This window comes from Nannospalax galili, unplaced genomic scaffold (genome assembly GCF_000622305.1).
Source record: "Nannospalax galili isolate Female #2095 unplaced genomic scaffold, S.galili_v1.0 scaffold101, whole genome shotgun sequence".
In the NCBI taxonomy this organism is placed as follows: domain Eukaryota; kingdom Metazoa; phylum Chordata; class Mammalia; order Rodentia; family Spalacidae; genus Nannospalax; species Nannospalax galili.
In genome coordinates this window covers 152725-168815 of record NW_008345700.1, presented here as the reverse complement: position 1 = coordinate 168815, position 16091 = coordinate 152725, and the positions used below count along the sequence as shown (strand labels likewise).

General features: G+C 46.4%; 1 protein-coding gene across 7 annotated transcripts in view; it reads right to left on the bottom strand.

Annotated features, from left to right (window-relative positions):
* Positions 1-16091, bottom strand: part of Tmem175 (transmembrane protein 175) — a 30028-nt gene that overhangs the window by 1336 nt on the left and 12601 nt on the right. For 2 of the 7 annotated variants that reach the window (XM_008841793.3, XM_008841795.3), the window contains exons 2-11: positions 11983-12018; positions 10476-10647; positions 10268-10306; positions 7817-7911; positions 4233-4284; positions 3902-3937; positions 3035-3118; positions 2522-2686; positions 1139-1217; positions 717-852 (exon numbers count right to left, since the gene is read on the bottom strand). In XM_008841793.3, coding sequence (XP_008840015.1) covers positions 717-852; positions 1139-1217; positions 2522-2686; positions 3035-3118; positions 3902-3937; positions 4233-4284; positions 7817-7911; positions 10268-10306; positions 10476-10619 — 830 coding nt within the window. In that variant the 5' untranslated portion in view covers positions 10620-10647; positions 11983-12018. The other 5 variants (XM_008841791.3, XM_008841794.3, XM_008841796.3 and 2 more) reach the window with 4 other exon arrangements.

Sequence of the window (16091 nt, the reverse complement as noted above, 5' to 3'; positions counted from 1 at the left end):
AAGCAATAGGGTGGTAGCCTCCCCTTTGCCAGAATCCCAGCTCCAATTGCAATGTCTAGATCACATCTTTTGACCCTGGCTTCAGAGTGGAAGCAAAGGCATATTGTTCTGGAGTGTTCCTTAAATCTAGGCCTCAGGAATCAGGTACTAATGAGTCTTTACTTCCAGTTTATAAAAAATTTACAAATTACAGTAGAAAAACCTCAAGAAGTATAAGGAGGATCAGACTGTCAGGTACAGACTATAGTCAGTGCCATGACACATTTAATGAAGTAAGTAACGGAATATGATGGAGAAACTGCAGGCAGGAGGCAGGCAGGAGGCTTAAAAAACAAGGCAGACACTTGGAAATGAAAGTGAGCATTTAGACTAGAACTCCAGGATTGCAGTGGAGCCAGGCCATGCAGAAAAGCCAGTCCTAAGGGACATGGGTGCAGGGGACAAGGCCAGAGGGGGCTGCCTGCCTATGTCTGGGGTGGAAGGCACAGGGCAGCCTTGGACAACTGGCTCTCCCTGGCACCCAGTCACCACCTGTGCTTCAGGAAGGCCCAGTTCCCAAGATCTCTGACCTCCCTTGAGGAAGGGGGCTTGTATAATGCTGTGGGCACCCAAGGAGAGGCTGGTACTGAGTGAGATCTTCTGGGACAAGATACCAGGATTCAAAGACATACCACCATCTGGAAGATGGGCCAAAGCAGCAGAGTTGGGGTCCTCACCAGATGTCCAGGATAAGAAGTGTGGCCACGATAGCATAGACACCGTCACTGAAGGCTTCTACCCGCTCCTTGCTGAGGGGTGCATGCAGGTCAATATTGAAGGACTCCACACTGTGAGCTGGAGGCTCCCTGGGGCCTGTGGACATGCCAGGATGAGGAACTGGCCTAGTTGGGGGACTAACAGGCCAGTATGACTATCAATGCCCTCTTCTCCAAGGGGGCAGGAAGAAATGGTACAGAGATTCTAAGAGGCAGGAAGCAGCCAGGGCCCAGCAAACCCACTCAAAGCTAGGGTGGGCCCAGAAGAATGAGCCCTGAGCCATCACATACTGATGCTTTGCTCCCAGTGGTCCTTGGGAGTGGCCTGAGATGTGGTAGAACCTCCCAATGTGCTCATTGTAGAGCTGTGCATGGTCACCTACCCATGAACTTGTCTTTGCACCAGCTGATGGCCTTGCTGATGTGAGGGAGGAAGATGATGGTCACCATCAGCAGGTATGACTGCAGGGAGAGATAACAGGTTAGGTCTGCCTTGGGGGTAGTGGCTGTTTATACCTGAAGCCTGGTCCCACCCTGCCCCAGATGGAGGAGCAGCAGGAGTGACAGAGGAAAATCCAGTCAACTGTCCTTATGGAAATGAATTCTGTGTCAAGGGCACTGGCCGAAGTGGAAGGACAACCACAAGGGGGGAAATGCACACAAGTCATGCACCTGGTAAGAGTTTAGTATTCAAAATGAATAAAGTACAGTAACAGCGAAACAAAAGACAAGCATCCCTATTAGAAAATAAAGGAAGCTGGGCCAGGCGTGGTGGCGCATGCCTTTAATCCCAGCACTCAGGAGGCAGAGGCAGGCGGATCTCTGTGCGTTCAAGGCCAGCCTGGTCTACATAGTGAGTTCCAGCACAGCTGGGGCTACAGGGAGACCCTGTCTCAAAAAAACGCCCCCCCCAAAAAAGAAAAAAAACAGAAATAGACTTGAAAAGAAACTTCCCCTGGAACCCCCCAGTCAAAGCCGACTTGGCTAGATGGTTCCCATACAGCGTTCTGCTCTGTTTCATGACTGCAGTGTCCCTGTGTGCCCTGGGTCCCACCCATTCAGCTTGTACCATTCAGCCCTCACGCAGTTTCAGACAACCTGTCAGGGCCTTCAGGATACCTTTGTAGCAGTTACAGGCCCATATCAGCCCATCTACTTTAAACCTGGCATGTTCTGAATGCTCACCAAACATTTTTAAAAAAAATATTTTTTATTTGATGTGTATGCGTGTATTGCCTGCATGTAGGTAAGTGCACCTGTGTCATGCAATGCCTGCGAAGGACAGAAAAGGCTGTCGGATCCCCTGGAACTAGAGTTATGGACAGTTGTTAGCTGCCATGTGGGTGCTGGGATTCGAACCTGGGTCTTCTGCAAGAACAATCAGTGTTCTTAACCGCTGAGCCATCTCTCCAGCCCCCAAACATTTAATTTCCATTGTATTTATTTTATTTATCTTTACGCATGCACTTTAGCACGCATGTGGAAGTCAGAGGAAAACTTTCAGGAATTGGCTCTCCTTTTACTACAGAGATCCTGGGGATCAAACAGGTCATCAGGCTTGATGGCAAGTACCTTTACCTGCTGAACTATCTCACCAGCCCCTCACCAGCCCCTCAGTGTGCTTCCATGGTACTTAAGTTGATCCTACCCAAGCCAGCTTAAATAGCCTGCCCTGAAAAAAAAATGGTTTTGGCATTACCTGCTTTTTTCCTGTTAGCAGGCCTTGATTTTTTTCAGCTGACTGCCCCTGAGCTCCTAAGACTTACCATGGGGAAGAAGAAGAGGGAGAAAACAGCAGCAACAAAGCACAGGGCTGGACCACGCAGGACAAGGCGCAAGACGTGCTGCCGGGACAGGGCCCTGTGCGTAGAATACTGGATCTGTGGGTTCAGTAGGTGTGGGAAATGGAAGGCATACCCCACAATCAGTGCCTATAGGGAAAAAGGAGGCTGAAGAGCACCATCAACAGGCAGAGGGAACACCATAGCCAGTCAACCCTTAGACTAATACATTTTTAGGGGTCAGGGACAAGAGGACCCCTTTCCTAGGTATAGGCTCCCCCATCCCCCAGGATGTTCTGGAAGGCTGGGATAGAGAAGGAGGTGGCAACTCTTGTCCTACTCCTGAGATTGTGTGAGGCCCTTCCCTCAGCAAGTCAGGGCCCTGGGTATGCCATGTCCCAAATGTGTTCATGGGTAGGACCCAGACTCCTTGGGTTGTGGGAGATCAGGACACTGGCACTCAACCTACACATATATCCATAGGATACAGGTCCCTACCTGCACAGATCCAATGGCAATCACACACATGCAGAACAGGAAGATGCCCAGGGGCACATCAGGGAAGGTCACCATTAGAGAAAACTGTCAAAAGAACCCCCATAAACCCCCCAAAGATTATCAGATCTCCTAGGCTCTGAGATGGCATACAGTGACTCTCCCTTTCTCTGTGCTAGGCAAACTGTCCTAGCATGGAGCCAGTGGTGTGGAAACAGCAGTGGGATTATTCACAGTCCTCTGACAGAGCAAATTCATGGGTTTCAGACATTTAAAGTCAATGTCACCAAACTCATATAAAATCCCCTAGAACTGAATTCTCTGTGTTATAGTCCTATATATTTGTGCCAACAGCATATATTAAGAATTTTAAATATTTTATTATTTGTACGAGTGTATTATTATTTGTATGACTGTACTGCCTGCATATGTGTAAGTGTATCCATATTATGCAGTGCTTATGGAGGTCAGAAGAGGGTGTTGGATCCCCTGGAGCTGGAGTTAAGAGATGGTTGTTACATGTGGGTGTTGGGAATTGAACCCAGGTCCTCTGCAAGAGCAGCCAGTGTTCTTAACCGCTGAGGAGTCTCTCCAGCCCCCTTACTAGAATTTTAACAGGTCTGCTTCTTCAGACCTGTTAGTGGAGTTGGTGGAGAAAGGCAGGTGGAAGCAAAGGGCACTAGGGGCCCTCATGGTGGCCTCTGCTCCAACAGCCTTAAGTTCCCTCCTCCACTCAGCCCCTAACCACTAGTTCTCTGAAACTCTCCACTTTGTACTCAGTGGCCTAAGTCTTAAATCCCAGTCTTCATTTCTGAGCAGTGTCACACATGGGTGCTCAGTGAGGCCTGGGGGGAAATGATCATTACTCACTGTGTAGGGTAGAAGAGTGATGGTCATCATGCAGGCCTGAAGTGGGGGGAAAGGAAGGAGATCATGGTTACCATAAAGACTGGGGAGGAAGAAGGGGGCACTCCAGGGAGGTGGCAAGGTACCCATGGGCCCTACCAATCCAGAGTGTGTGGGGCCAGGCCTTTCCCCAAGAAGCCTGTGCCCCTTGTTCTGGACAGATGGACACTACAGGGATCATCTGAGGAATTTCCAGAAATGGATAAAATCCAGGCTATGAGGATGCATATCCTTCCCTATCTCCCAGGAAGGCTAAATTCAACTAAAATCATTTTTCAAAACAATAATAACTCACCAGGTTGAGCAAGGCAAGTGTATCATCTATTTTTCCAACAACCTGGAACAATCTAAAGTTAGGAAAAAGAGAAGATGGGTCATCATTTAAATATGGCTCCCAATAAAATTAAAATGAAAACACACTTTCTCCAGCATTTTCCAGTTAAAAATATCATTAAAGATGTCACTTTTGGCCAAACTTAAAATACGACCTAGTGGGCTAATAAAAATTGGCTCAGTAGGTAAAGGTATTTGCTACCAAGCCGAGTTCAATCCCTGGATCTTCATGGTGGAAGGCAAGAACCAATTCTTGCAAGTTATCCTCAGACCTTGGGTGCACACACACACACACACACACACACACACACACACACACATATTCATGCATGCACAAATAAAATGTAACTAAAAATATGTAACTACAACCTATTATATGAAGGTCAGAAAGGTCACCCGCCTTTCCCACATGTTCTTCCCATTATTTTGCTCCTAATTTAAAGCATGATGCTTTAAACAGAAGCAGTTTGCAGGAACCACCCGTATACTTGGTAGCTCTTAGGGAGGTTTTTTATAGAATGCCTCTGGAGACAAACTTCTGAACAGAGACTGGGGACTTCAAGCTGTCTATGGAGATCCTGCTGTGGGCAGGGCTGACGGAGTAGCTGTAAGCTGCCTGTCTCACAAACTTTGTTTAGCCACACTTTCTGGGAATGTGGAGCAAGAGCTCCATTAATGCAATGTATCTGCTCTTCAGGCCTTGGGCCTAAAATCCATTCTGAATAAAATAAATGTTCTTTGCTCACTCCCCGCCCCCAGAGATTTCATATATTAAACCTGTTGGAACAGGTTATTAACAGAGAAATGTTTTTTGTGTGGAGATACTACAATGTAAATAGAACACAAAATAGAGCACTATTTATCACAGAAATATGAGCATAGGTTGCCCCGACAGGCCTTGACCCTGGCTCGGGGTGCTACCCACCCAACTCTGAACACATTGTCTTCTCTTGGGCTGGACTCAACTGAACTGCCATCCCCACCCTGGGGTGCAGCCCATGGCAGTGACAGGGGCTTGCTCACTTGGGCAGAGGCCTTTACTAATAAACCAAATAGGAGGAGCTATAGTCTTGGAGACAACAGTTCTGCTGGCTACCTCCTCCCAGGTTTCCTGGGTCCCAGATCCCTGCTGTTGTGCTCCAAAGTGGGTGTGGCCCCTGGTAAATAAACCATGATGCTGGTCCAGGGAAATCTGGCCAAAGTCACAGCTACCCAGTACCCACTAGGCTGCTGCCCTTCTGGACATTCCACTAACAAGGAAGACCAAAAATGTAATCCTGTCCACGTCTTGAAAGTGGAGAGCCATTTATCACCATCGTATTTCTAAGAACAAGTATATAACATCAAAATTTTTCCTGCACTTGTAACAGGGTTGTGGATTTTTCTCACCCCCCAGCATTCCCTGAAAAGCATTTCCTTTGAACAGGCTGATCTGCAGCCAGGGATGCAGTGTCCACAGCCAGAGCTCTGCCTTTGGGTGCCTCCTGTCCCTGCCTGCCTGTTGTTCAGTGGTTAGGGATTCATGCAGCTCTGAAGCCCTGTGCCCTTAGGATCCAAATGAGCCTTTTACTCTCTTAAGATAAAACTCAGGACCCCAGAATACATCTGTATGCTCAGCCTCTATATAGGAAAGGGGTTGTGCTTGACTTGAGACATAGCCATTAAGCTTGCTTTAGGTCTGCCCTACTCTGCCCTGGTCTTTCAGTGGCTCTAAAGGGCAAGTATTTGACTGTCCTACCTTATAGACAAGAAAGCTGGAGGGTAGTGCTACAGTAATAGGCCTTCTTTGGAACAACTATGTCCATGTTTCACTGTCCTAAGCACAAGCTTCAGAGTGAGAGTCAGGGACAAGGGTGGTGTAAACTGAGAGGGCCACTGACACCAAGAACAATGTATCTCTGTATTACTGCAGTAGCCCACTGTATCCTATACCCACCCTGAGCAAAACATGATAATGAGGACCTAGCTTCAAAATTCCTGGCTTGGGGCTGGAAAGCCGGCTCAGTGGTTAAGAGCACTGGCTGCTCTTACAGAGGACCTGGGTCTGGTTCCCAGCACCCACATGGTGGCTAACAACTGTCTGTAACTCCAGTTCCAGGGGATCTGATTACCTCTTCTGACCTCCACAGGCATTGTACGACATGTGGTGCACTTATATACATGCAGGCAATACACTCATACATATAAAATAATAATAATAAATAAAAGTTTCTTTAAAATCCTGGCTCTCGGGCTGGAGAGATGGCTCAGCGGTTAAGAACACTGGTTGTTCTTGCAGAAGACCCAGGTTTGAATCCAAGCACCCACGTTCCAGAAAATATAGAGGGGACAGACACACACACACACACACACACACACACAAAATAAAAATAATAAAATAAAAATAAATAAATAATAAATTAAAAAATCCTGGCTCCCACAGGAAACCTCCCTTTGAGTTGTTGGCTATAGTAGTCCAAGAAGACTCCAAAAACAATACACGGTATTGCCATTGCTCTAGGTTGCCTCCCAAAGCTTGAAGGTAAACACTATTGTTGAAGACACCACACACTTCAAACACAGGACTTGGAAGAATCAAGCTGGAACTGACCCGGAAGCCTCCTCCTTGAGGCCTAGCTCTCACAGTAACAGAAGGTGCTATGCAAGCTGCCAAGGGAGAAAAGCAATCAACAGTCCCAACTCAACTGTAAAGCCTACAAATCGCAACAACCAGCCCAGCAAAATTTCCCTAATGGTACAATACGACACTTTTATATTGGGGGAATTCATGCCTGGTACTACAAACCTAGCCAACTATCATCAGTGACTGAAGATATCACAGACTTCAGAGGCACACCTACTACTGCCACCAATAACTTCTAACTGTATTTCCTAAACCAATATCATTTCTAACTGTATTCTAAATACTTGTCCTTAGACTCTCAGATAAGTTTAGCTTTCACCATTCATCAAAGAAACTCCTTTTGCAACAGATGGGGACTATTACAGAGATCTATACCTGGTCAAAATGTAGAGAATAAGTGACTGTGGGGTACCCAGCTCTAACTGATACCTCTACAATGCAACCTCCTAGACCTGTGGCAGAGAACATCAAGGAAGAGGAGGCAGAAAGATCTTAAGAGCCAGATGACCAGGACACCTGCTGCTAGATAGTGTCTTCCAGACATGAGATGGAAGCTGTATCCATGAAATCTCAACAATATGATTGCCTAAGTAAGACCTGCATAATGATACCACCAGTTGACATGCCAATGTGGGTGGGGTAAATTTCATAAGGTCCCACCTCTAGATGAAGAGCTACAGGCAATCAATGGAGAGGGAGAGGGAGAGGGAGAGGGAGAGGGAAAGGGAGAGGGAGAGGGAGGAGGGGGGGAGAGAGAGAGAGAGAGAGAGAGAGAGAGAGAGAATGAATGAGAATGAGAATGAGTTGTCTCCAGGGACCAGCTCCTGAGAGGAAGTGGGGGATGACTGGAAATTATGTAAATATAGTACTTAATGTGTGAAATTCTCAAAAAAATTAAAAAAAAAAAAAGCTTGGCTCCCTACCTGGTATGTGCTGCCCAGGCCACAGTTACGATTAGAAATGTCATCAAGTAGACAGCGATCCTAGTTGCTAGAAGTTTCTGTATACTTTTGTCAAACTGCTATATGAAGAGAACACTATTAGAATAAAACAACACATAGAACCCAACAGTGGCCATTTCAAGAGCAAGGCCTCACACCCAGAGGGACAGTGAGACATCTAGGAAGATCCCCAGCCTCAGAGGACACCCAGTCTATATCTGCTATATCTGGACACCCAGTCCAGCCTCACCTCCACCACACTCACCCCACCTCTACAGGCCCTATCCTCGCCCTCAAAGGTATCTTTTGCAGGCAGTTTTGCCACAGCAATAGAGCTCCTGGGCAATACAGGCCTTGCCACCATCACTTTATGACTGGTAAAAGATCCTGGCTGCCAACAGGTTTGCTGTCATAGGTATCCTAACAGCTACAATGCAAGGGACAAAAAGCAAAAGGCATCCAGACCCTTCTGTAAGGTCACTAATTGCTTTCTAAAGCTTTCACCTTGAGGTTTAAGTTCCAATATGTAAATTTTGGAGAGACAGCATTTACACTACTGCAGAGTCAGACCCAGTATCGCCTAGATGAGCAATTTCAAATCGCCAAGGGCAAAGAGACTTCTAAAAGTCCCCAGTGAGATCACAGTCAGAGTGGGTTTTCCACAGTTGAATACCACCCAAGGGGCTATAGCTGGAAGAGACCAGTGTTCTGGGAAGAAACCTCAATCAAGACAGAGTGCACCTGAAATCATGAGAGGGGGTTTAATGGTTTTTAAACATATTCTCAAAAAACTAATTGGTGTATTGGTTTCCTTGTTTTTTCTTGTGCTAGTATCAGTAGATGCATCAGTGACTTGGCATTTCATTTCAGATTCCTCTTCTCAAATGCCCCCATGTATACTTCTCACCTTGAACTTGCAATCCTCTTGCCTCAGCCTCCCAAGTAGCTAGGATTATAGGCATTTGCCACCAGGCCTAGCAATAAAGTCTTCTTTTAAAAAAATTGGACCAGTGAGGTGACTTAGCCAGTCAAAGTGCTTGCTGTACAAGCCTGATGACCTGAGTTTGATCCCTAGAACCTATGTTGGAAAGAAAGAACTAACTCCTGAAAGTCGTCCTCAGACCTCCACACATGTACCATGGCATGTACACACTGGCATACGTGCGCGCACACACATACACACAATTTTTTTTTTAAGTACTGGGGCTGAATCTAGAGTCTCATGCAGGCTAGGCAAGCACTCTATCACTAAGTCTGTATTTCCAGTCCACTGTGCTTTCTCAGTTAAACTGTTCAAAGTCCACAGCTCTTTCCCTAATAGAATGAGCACAACGATGTCCAAGGAGACATCTGCTGCTTCAGTACCTGTTCAGGGGTTGCCAGCCTCTCCTCCTCCATAAGTATCCCCTTTGGATACATCCTACAGACCCAAGAGTTTTCTAAGAGCCAGTTAGGACACAGAGACTCAGTACTGAAAAGTCAGTATCCAAAAGAGGACCCTGTCACAGACACAAGTTGTCCACCATGCTGCAGTTGGGGTGTACATTCAACAAGCAGCAGTTTCCTGCTGAAGCTGCCTCTGGGATTTCTTTGATCCTGGTGTGGACACTTCACATTAACCCTCTTCTCATTGTGTCCAGGCAAGCACCTCATGACATGCTAAACCAAGCCCATTCTATAGGCTTCCCAGAGAAGGCCTAAGCCACTGCTCCCTAGCTCTCCCAAGCAGTGACTGGCAGGCACAATTCCATCAGAACAGCTGAGCCCAGCACAGGTGTGGTCTGATGCTCAGGTCTCCAAGAACTTAATTTTCATCATAATGCAACACCAGTGTTGTAACCATCTCTCCACAGGGCAAAAGCAAAACCTCAGCAGCTCTGGAGCCTCCTTAAGCATCCAGTTCAGCTTACAGGTGTGGGTGGAGCCAGCCCTCATTGTGGCTGGGCCATCTGGGCATAGCTGTAACCTTCCTCCTTCACAATACACAGTACCCATGAGGCTGCTATGGTGGTATGCCAATTACACAGGAAGAAACAGAGGCACTCCAAGGGCTGTCCAAGTCTCTTCTAAAGACCCACATGTTCTTGACTAAAAAAAGAAATCCCATCAAGCTGGCTATAAACAGAAATGCTTTTAAAAGCTCTTCTCTACCCATTCAGGATGGCTTGGCATAGGTCCACTTCCTTCTCAGTGAAGGATATTGCTGTCTGTCCACTTAGTCCAACACAAAGTTCCTTCTACAGGAGCCTAGGCTTAAGCCCTTATCCACACCTGCTCAGAGCATATATCCTGCCAGTAGAAAGCACAGATGCTCTACCCTCTCAGTGAGCAATCCTGCCTTGGACTCTGCTACCTGAAGATTGTTGAGTCAGATCCCCAAGCCCAGGTCAGGTCTTCTCCCTGGCCCACTGAACAAAGCAGTCTTTTCATTACCTGTTCTGGTGAGATCTCCGTGTGGGTCACAGGCAGGATCTAAAGGAACACAGACAAAAAGAACCAACACATATTTCTTGGGCTGGGGACCCTCAGAGATACGTAGATTCTTGGCCAGTTCTGGGCATCCCCCACCTGCCTGAAAGGCTTCAGCATCTGTGGATACTGCAGAAACCAAGGGTGGGTCTTAGGTGGGCCCCACACTGACCATGACAGTGGCGATGATGGACAGCAGTGCATCACTGAAGCCCAACATGCGGTGGGAACTCTGGGTTCCCTCCTCGTCATTCCTGTACAGGGATGAGTCTCCTTCAGCATCCACTGCCTGTTCCTGGGTCTGGGGCCTGGACATGGTGGGGCCACCTGGTGGTCACAGCAGCCTGGGAAGAAGCATAGCTCTGAGCATGTCAGAGGGATGTTATAAATGGCCAACCCTGTGGACTTCAGCCATGACAATCTGGAGACAAGGGCTAGGAATGGGGGAAGAGACACTTCATCAGGTGACCCCTCCAAATTTCCAGCGTCCCGCTAAGAGTACCAGCATCAGACTCCACCAGCAAGCACCGTAATTGGGCCAAGGTACTTTCTCTGTCTCAGTTTACTTCAACAGGAAGACACTGTTTGATTTAGGGTAGGTGCTGAGCATACAGTGTTACCAGGAAAGGCCTGAAATCTCTGATCCTAGTAACAGATTGTCCCTAAAAGCTGCTTTGTCAGGCTTGAGTTGGCACATCATCCCGGCTGAGGTATATAACCAGAGACTGTGATGGCCCTGGTTGCCTGAGTGCAGGCTCTGGGATATTTTTAAGTTTTCAGGAACAAGTCTGAGAAGACAAGTAAGATACCAGCTGTAATATTCTCTGGGGAAGAGAGACATTCATACCACAGGAGCAAAGAGCTGAGCTGCAGTTACAAATCTACTCTGGATTCTGAATTGGACCCAGTGGCACAAACACTGAGAATCACTCAACAGCTACAGGACATGGGCAGAGGGGTCACTAGGAAGTGTTTGCCAAGCCTCTACCTGAAGACATGGGCAAGAGAAGAATGTGACAAGGATGGTCAGGAGGCTGAAGCTGTGACCAGGAGAGAGGGGAGAAGGTCATCCCTAGGAAGCAGGTACTGAGAACATGAAAAGGAGGCTGATGCTTGGGTCCAGGAAGGCAAGAAACCAGGCCTACCAACATACAGGCATGGGGCTCTTGAGGGAAGAGTTGGTTGTTTTGGGCACATTTCCTGAGACAAAGGAAGGACACCTGAGGGCAGCTACATAAGGAAAGGCTGCATTGGAGATGAGAATGTGGAGTCACTAGTGCTGTTAGGAAAAATGAGACCATGAGATGGATAGTTAGGAGCAAGGGTAGTGGTGCTCTGGGAGGGTGGGGAAGGAGCAGCTAGGATACTTGGCGGACACAGCTTCAGGAAGGGTGGCCACGCACAAGTCCTTTAGCAACAGAGCAAGGTTAACATAGAGTGTGTCTAGGTTTACTCTGAAGAGAATGCAGCTGATCCAGCATCAGGCACTACGTAAAAGCAAGAGGAAGGTGTGGCCCGCTGTCCTAGCAAGTGAGCTTAAGCCCTCACCAAGACAAGACATAAAACACAAAGGGATAAAAGAGGTGGATTGGCTATTATCAAAAAGGAAAAATTAGTTGCAAATAAATATGTGTATGGTATTCAGGCTGAGAGCACAGCTCAGTGATGAGACAGCTCACCTTATGCACATGAGGCCCTGGGTTTGATCCCCAGCACTGCAAAAGAAGAAAAAATTGACTTTACCAGTAATCGTGGAAATATAAATGAAAGCAATGTGGTACCAGTTAGAATGGTTCTAAAGAAAAAGTATCTCAATTAGAAGAGTTGGCCAAAAGGACAGTTGGACATGTCCGGGCACAAGAGAGGTCACATTTGAAATACAATTAGCAACAATTCTAGAGCTACAATGAGCACCCCTACAGGGCAAGAGTTGTATCTGAGGGGAGATGACTGGACTCTGCACCAAAGCAAGGTTTAACAAAAAAAGTAAAAAGCATGACATGACTAAATTTTTTTTGGTCTTTTTGAGACAGGGTCTCCCTGTAGCCCAGCTGGCCTAGAACTTGTTATTGAGACTAGGTAGGACTCAAACTCACAGAGATCTGCCTGCCTCCACCTCCCTAGTGCTGGGATTAAAGGCGTGTGCCACCACGCCCGGTGACATGACTAATTATTTTTATTATTATTTTTTGGTCTTTTTGAGACAGGGTCTCCCCGTAGCCCTAACTGTCCTGGAACTCAATATGTAGACCAGGCTGGCCTTGAACGCACAGAAATCTGCCTGCCTCTGCCTCTGGAGTGCTGGGATTAAAGGCATGCGCCACCACACCCGGCTATGACTAATTATTAAGCCATTAATATTTTGAGGACACAAACAGATCCAGAGAGATAAAATTAAAACAAATGACTATGTGTGATGATGCATACCTTTAATCCCAGCACTTGGGAGGCAAAGGCAGGCAGATGTTTTTGAGTTCAATCAGGCCAGCCTGGTCTACATAATGAGTTCCAGGCCAGCTACATAGATCCTGTCTCCAAAAACTGGGTAGGCATAGACAGGTGGATCGCTGGGAGTTCAAGGCCAGCCCGATCTACATAGTGAGTTCCAGGCCAGCTGGGGCTACAGGGAGACCCTGTCTCAAAAAGACAAAAATAAATAAATATAAATATAAAAAATAAATAAAAACGGGCTGGAGAGATGGCTCAGCAGTTAACAACACTGGCTGTTCTTGCAGAAGACCCAGGTTCGAATCCCAGCACCCACATGGCAGCTAACAAGTGTCCGTAACTCCAGTTCCAGGGGATCCAACAGCCTCTTCTGTCCTCCATGGGCACTGCACAACACGGGTGCGCTTACCTACATGCAGGCATTACATGCACCCACATAAGATAAAATAATTAAAAACAACAACAAAAAAACCAGCCAGGTGTGGTGGTGCACGCCTTTAATCCCAGCACTTGGGAGGCAGAGGCAGGCAGATCTCTGTGAGTTCAAGGCCAGCCTGGTCTACATAGTGAGTTCCAGGACAGCTGGGGCTACCAAAAACAATAACAACAAAACAAAACAAAACGCTGAGAGGAAAAGTATCAGCTGAAAAAGACCGACAGTGCTGTATCATCTTCCTTATCCATGATGTATGACAAACAAAACGTGAACAAGAACATGTGCATCAACTCCAGGGTAAGCATGTGGTGCCTGCTTGGCAAGGACAGGCAGGCATGGGTAGCAACATGACTTTAGCTGCTCTAGTTTACTTTTAAGATTTAATTAAGGCTCACTCTTTACAGTTTATACAGTAAAAACCGTGCTTCTGCTGTGCAGTTCTCTTGGCTGCTGTAGAATACACATAGGAATGTGACAATTCCTGAAATTAAGACTGAAGGGTACTAACCCCATCTAGTCCTTCTGAATGAGCTTTCCATACCCACTCCTTGGCACTTGGCAATTGCTGGTGAACCTGTAGCCACTGCCACTTTGCTGTTTCCAGAATGTCTAGAGCATGGAGGCGTTCCCTAAGCAGCCTTTCAGTATGGTTTCCACTGTGATCCACCACGTTGTTGAGAACATCATAGCACATTTCCTTTTACTGCTGTCGCACCTCCACTGTGGGCTCACCCACTGACAGGCTGAAGAACAGTTGTTTTCCCAGTACTAGCAGAGAGATACTGCAGTTCATAAAAAAAAACAACTAAACATTTATGGCCAACTGATTTTTGGCAAGGGAATCAAGATTATTCAATGGGGCGGGGGGAACAGTCTTCAACAAATGGTGTAGGGACAACTGAAAGTTCACATGAAAAAGGGCCACAACAAAATGAATTAAAAAGTGAATCAAAAACTTGAATTTAACAATTGAAACTTTTTTTTTTCTGTCTTTTGAGATAGTCTCCTTGCCCCAGCTGGTCTGGAACTCACTACGTAGACCAGGCCTGCCTCTGCCCCAAAGTGCTAGGATTGAAGGTGTGTGCTACCACTCTGGCGAAACTATGAAATTCTTAGAAGACAATTTTGGAGAAATTACCATGGCAAAAGATTTAAAGATGGCACTAAAAATCACAAGCAATAAAATAAAAACATGTCAAGGTTGGGCTTCATCAAAATTAAAAATTTTGTGCTTCAAAGGATAGGATTAAGAAAATACAAAAGATGGTGGCAGAATGAGGCACGTCCCAGGCAGCATGGCCCCATTGGTAGAGCTGTATTGGGCTGCCATCCACACCCCACTTGCCCACCCACACATCCTCATGGCACCCATGGTCAGCCAAATATCACCCAACAGTTTTCAAGACCTGATTACAGTCCTCAACATTAGGAATCTGAGAAGTTTATAGATTTCAGAAAATAAAATAGAAGACACTGGTGTAAAGCGGTCATGTGAAGTTGTGAAACTTCCCAACTGCCACTCACAGAACATTAGATTGGAGGCCTATGAGCTAATTACTGGCTGCTGTGAGGAGGTAGCATCTCTTTTACCCATAGTAAAACCCAGTGGGGAATCAATCTGCTGGAGAATGCCTTGTTATACAGTGGGGTCACTGTACTGAGGCCTGGAAACAGCTGAAGTGTAACCTGCATGCAAGGGCTACAAACAATTAACTTTGAAGAGGGAAACCAAGAATCCCCAACTGCTGAGAAGAGAAATCCCTACCTGACATTTCTTCTTTTTTTTTGGTCTTTTTTGAAACAGGGTCCCCCTGTAGCCCCAGCTGGCCTGGAACTCATTATGTAGACCACGCTGGCCTTGAACTCAGAGAGATCCGCCTGCCTCTGCCTCCTGAGTGGTGGGATTAAAGGCGTGCGCCACCATGCCCAGCTTTTTTTTTTTAAATAATTTACTGAGAATTTCATAAGGTGTTTTGATCAAATCCATGCCCACTCCCTCCCGTCCAACTCCTCCCATATCTCCCCATCACTTTTTTCTGATAACTTCATGCACTCTTTCTTCTTCGATTTATTTATTTATTTTTATGGGGCTTTTGGCTACTCTAACATTCCCCCCTCTGAAGAGGTAACCCTAAAATCTTTTAAGGATTAGCTAAAAGCTCCCAAATATTTTCGACATTTTTAGCCTTTGGAACAACACAGTATGTTGCTAAAAGGCCCAAGGACATTTTGAGTTTTAGCCAAGAAACTGGCTACTTTTCTTTGGGGTCTTTCTACCCTAACTGACTAGCCAATTCCTACCTCCTATTCCTATCACACCATCCTCTGAAGGGGTTACCCAAATTGCCAATATAGGGAATAGGGACGCAGACCACTCTGGCGTCTTCCATGCTGAACAGGGACCCAGGGTGAGGCAATTGGGGTACCCCCTTCAGTAGGTCTATCTAAAAGACTCCCAAATTGCATAACTCTTATCTCTAGGGGGAGAAGAAAGTCCTTGAATTGTGAATAGGAGATGTGAAGGAGAAGTAAAGGCAGGAGCAATTACCATTACAAGTTCTAGACAAGGAACTAGAAAAGTCAGAATGCGACAATTTTCAAATGTTCATATTGAAATCCATTGGAATTTCGTGATAAGGGCTTCCAAAAGCATCCCTCTATCTCTATTGGGTTCCTCCTCATTTTTCTTTTTTCTGCCAAGACTGGACTCTAGAGTGATGGATTCAGGATTTGCTTGTAGGTATTTTGATGGTTGTTGGAGTGGTTAGAATCATTGTCAGTTCCCTCTAAAGGCTTCTAGATAGGGGGAGAAAACAAATTTATCCATCATTTTAAAACAATAGTGGGTTGTCTCCCTTAGCTACAGGTGGGCACTACAGTATTGCAGGCCAAGATCTGAAGTCT